Source organism: Eurypyga helias, unplaced genomic scaffold, assembly GCF_000690775.1.
Source record: "Eurypyga helias isolate BGI_N326 unplaced genomic scaffold, ASM69077v1 scaffold4916, whole genome shotgun sequence".
Classification (NCBI taxonomy): Eukaryota; Metazoa; Chordata; class Aves; order Eurypygiformes; family Eurypygidae; genus Eurypyga; species Eurypyga helias.
In genome coordinates, this window is record NW_010255885.1 from 32,896 (window position 1) to 34,295 (window position 1,400).

General features: G+C 51.2%; 1 protein-coding gene across 1 annotated transcript in view; it reads left to right on the forward strand.

Annotated features, from left to right (window-relative positions):
- LOC104511009 (transcription initiation factor TFIID subunit 1-like) overlaps positions 1-676 on the forward strand; it is a 32,805-nt gene extending 32,129 nt beyond the window's left edge. The window contains exon 37 of the mRNA XM_010153451.1: positions 325-676. Within this exon, the coding sequence (XP_010151753.1) occupies positions 325-541 (217 nt within the window). The 3' untranslated portion in view covers positions 542-676. The remainder of the gene's footprint in view (positions 1-324) is intronic.
- The last annotated feature ends 724 nt before the right edge of the window (positions 677-1,400 follow it).

The following is a 1,400-nucleotide window of genomic DNA, read 5'->3' on the forward strand; positions in this document are numbered from 1 at the left end:
AGCAGGAAACGCTAGAGGTGACGAGAATGGGCTGTCTGCCCTTGTCTGCAGGAAAGGGGACAGATGGAAGGTTTGGAGTGATGTCTTTCCTGCCCTGAGTAGATCAGTGGGATGAGGATGCTGGTAGACAGTTGTTGCATCAGGAGAACTGGGTTTTTTTTGTTTTAAAAAGCTGCCCATTGACAGAATTGAAGCGCACGGTGGTTCTGAGTGTTCCACCAGGACTTCAAGCCAGGGACCTTTTACAGAAGTGGAATACGGAATTGTTGCTATCAGCAGCTGATTTGAAATGATGGTGTAGTAAGAGTATCTTCTCTCTTCTAGTTATGGCAGCTACGAAGAACCAGACCCCAAGTCCAACACACGGGATACCAGTTTCAGCAGCATTGGAGGGTATGAGATCTCGGAGGAGGAGGAGGAGGAAGAACAGCAGCGCTGCGGGCCGAGCGTCTTGAGCCAGGTCCATCTGTCTGAGGATGAGGAAGACAGCGAGGACTTTCATTCCATTGCTGGAGACAGTGACCTGGACTCGGATGAATAAACTCCCTTTCCTGAGACGATGGTCATCCTGGGCTACTTTGGGCTTCCCAATTTCTTTTGTCCCCGTTTGGTGTAAGGAGCAGTGTATTGTGGACTGTGTTAACAAGTAGATTTTTTTTTTTTAATATATTATTTTAATTGGTTATAAAATATGTTACGTGACTGAGTCAGTGGTGACAAATAAGCTTTAGGCAAGCACGTCCTGATGAAGTTTTGGGTGGTTGTACCCTCTACCAGCTCCCGAATACGGACAAGGATCGGTGTCATTTGTTCAGTCATTGTAGATGTAAAATAACTTCTGGTCACTGCTGGCCTGGTGCGTACACGCGTGTCTGTGGGGAAAACCTGCTCAGAATAAAGCACCTGCTGTCGTGGGCAGCTCGAACGCACTTTTCATTTCGTGAAGGGCAGGTTTTTCCCTGGGAGAAAACACCCCAGCTGGGTGTTGCTAATTGCCTGCTCACTTCGAATACTTCAGTAAACGGCTGCCCTCATTTGTTTAACGGTGCAATTAGTCCCAGAAATCAGAATTTGGGAATTTGAGGCTTCCAGGATGGCTCGCCAGGATGTCACGAGACATCTTCAGCCCCCTGGGAAGCACGTGCAGGGCTCCTGAGGAGAGATCCGGCTGTGCCATCCCCGCAGGTCATGTCAATAATCTCCAGAAGCTTTAACGGCGTGTTACTGCCTGTCCGGAGGGTGCAGGGGCCGGGGGTCCCGGATGTACCGCGGGAGCCATGTGCGGGGGTACCGGGCCGACGGGAGGGTGGGGGCGCCGTTGCGCACGCGCGGTTCCGCTGCGTTTGTCGCAACGGCTTTACGCGGAAGGATACCTGATCGCCAAAGATGCATGTGCGCGG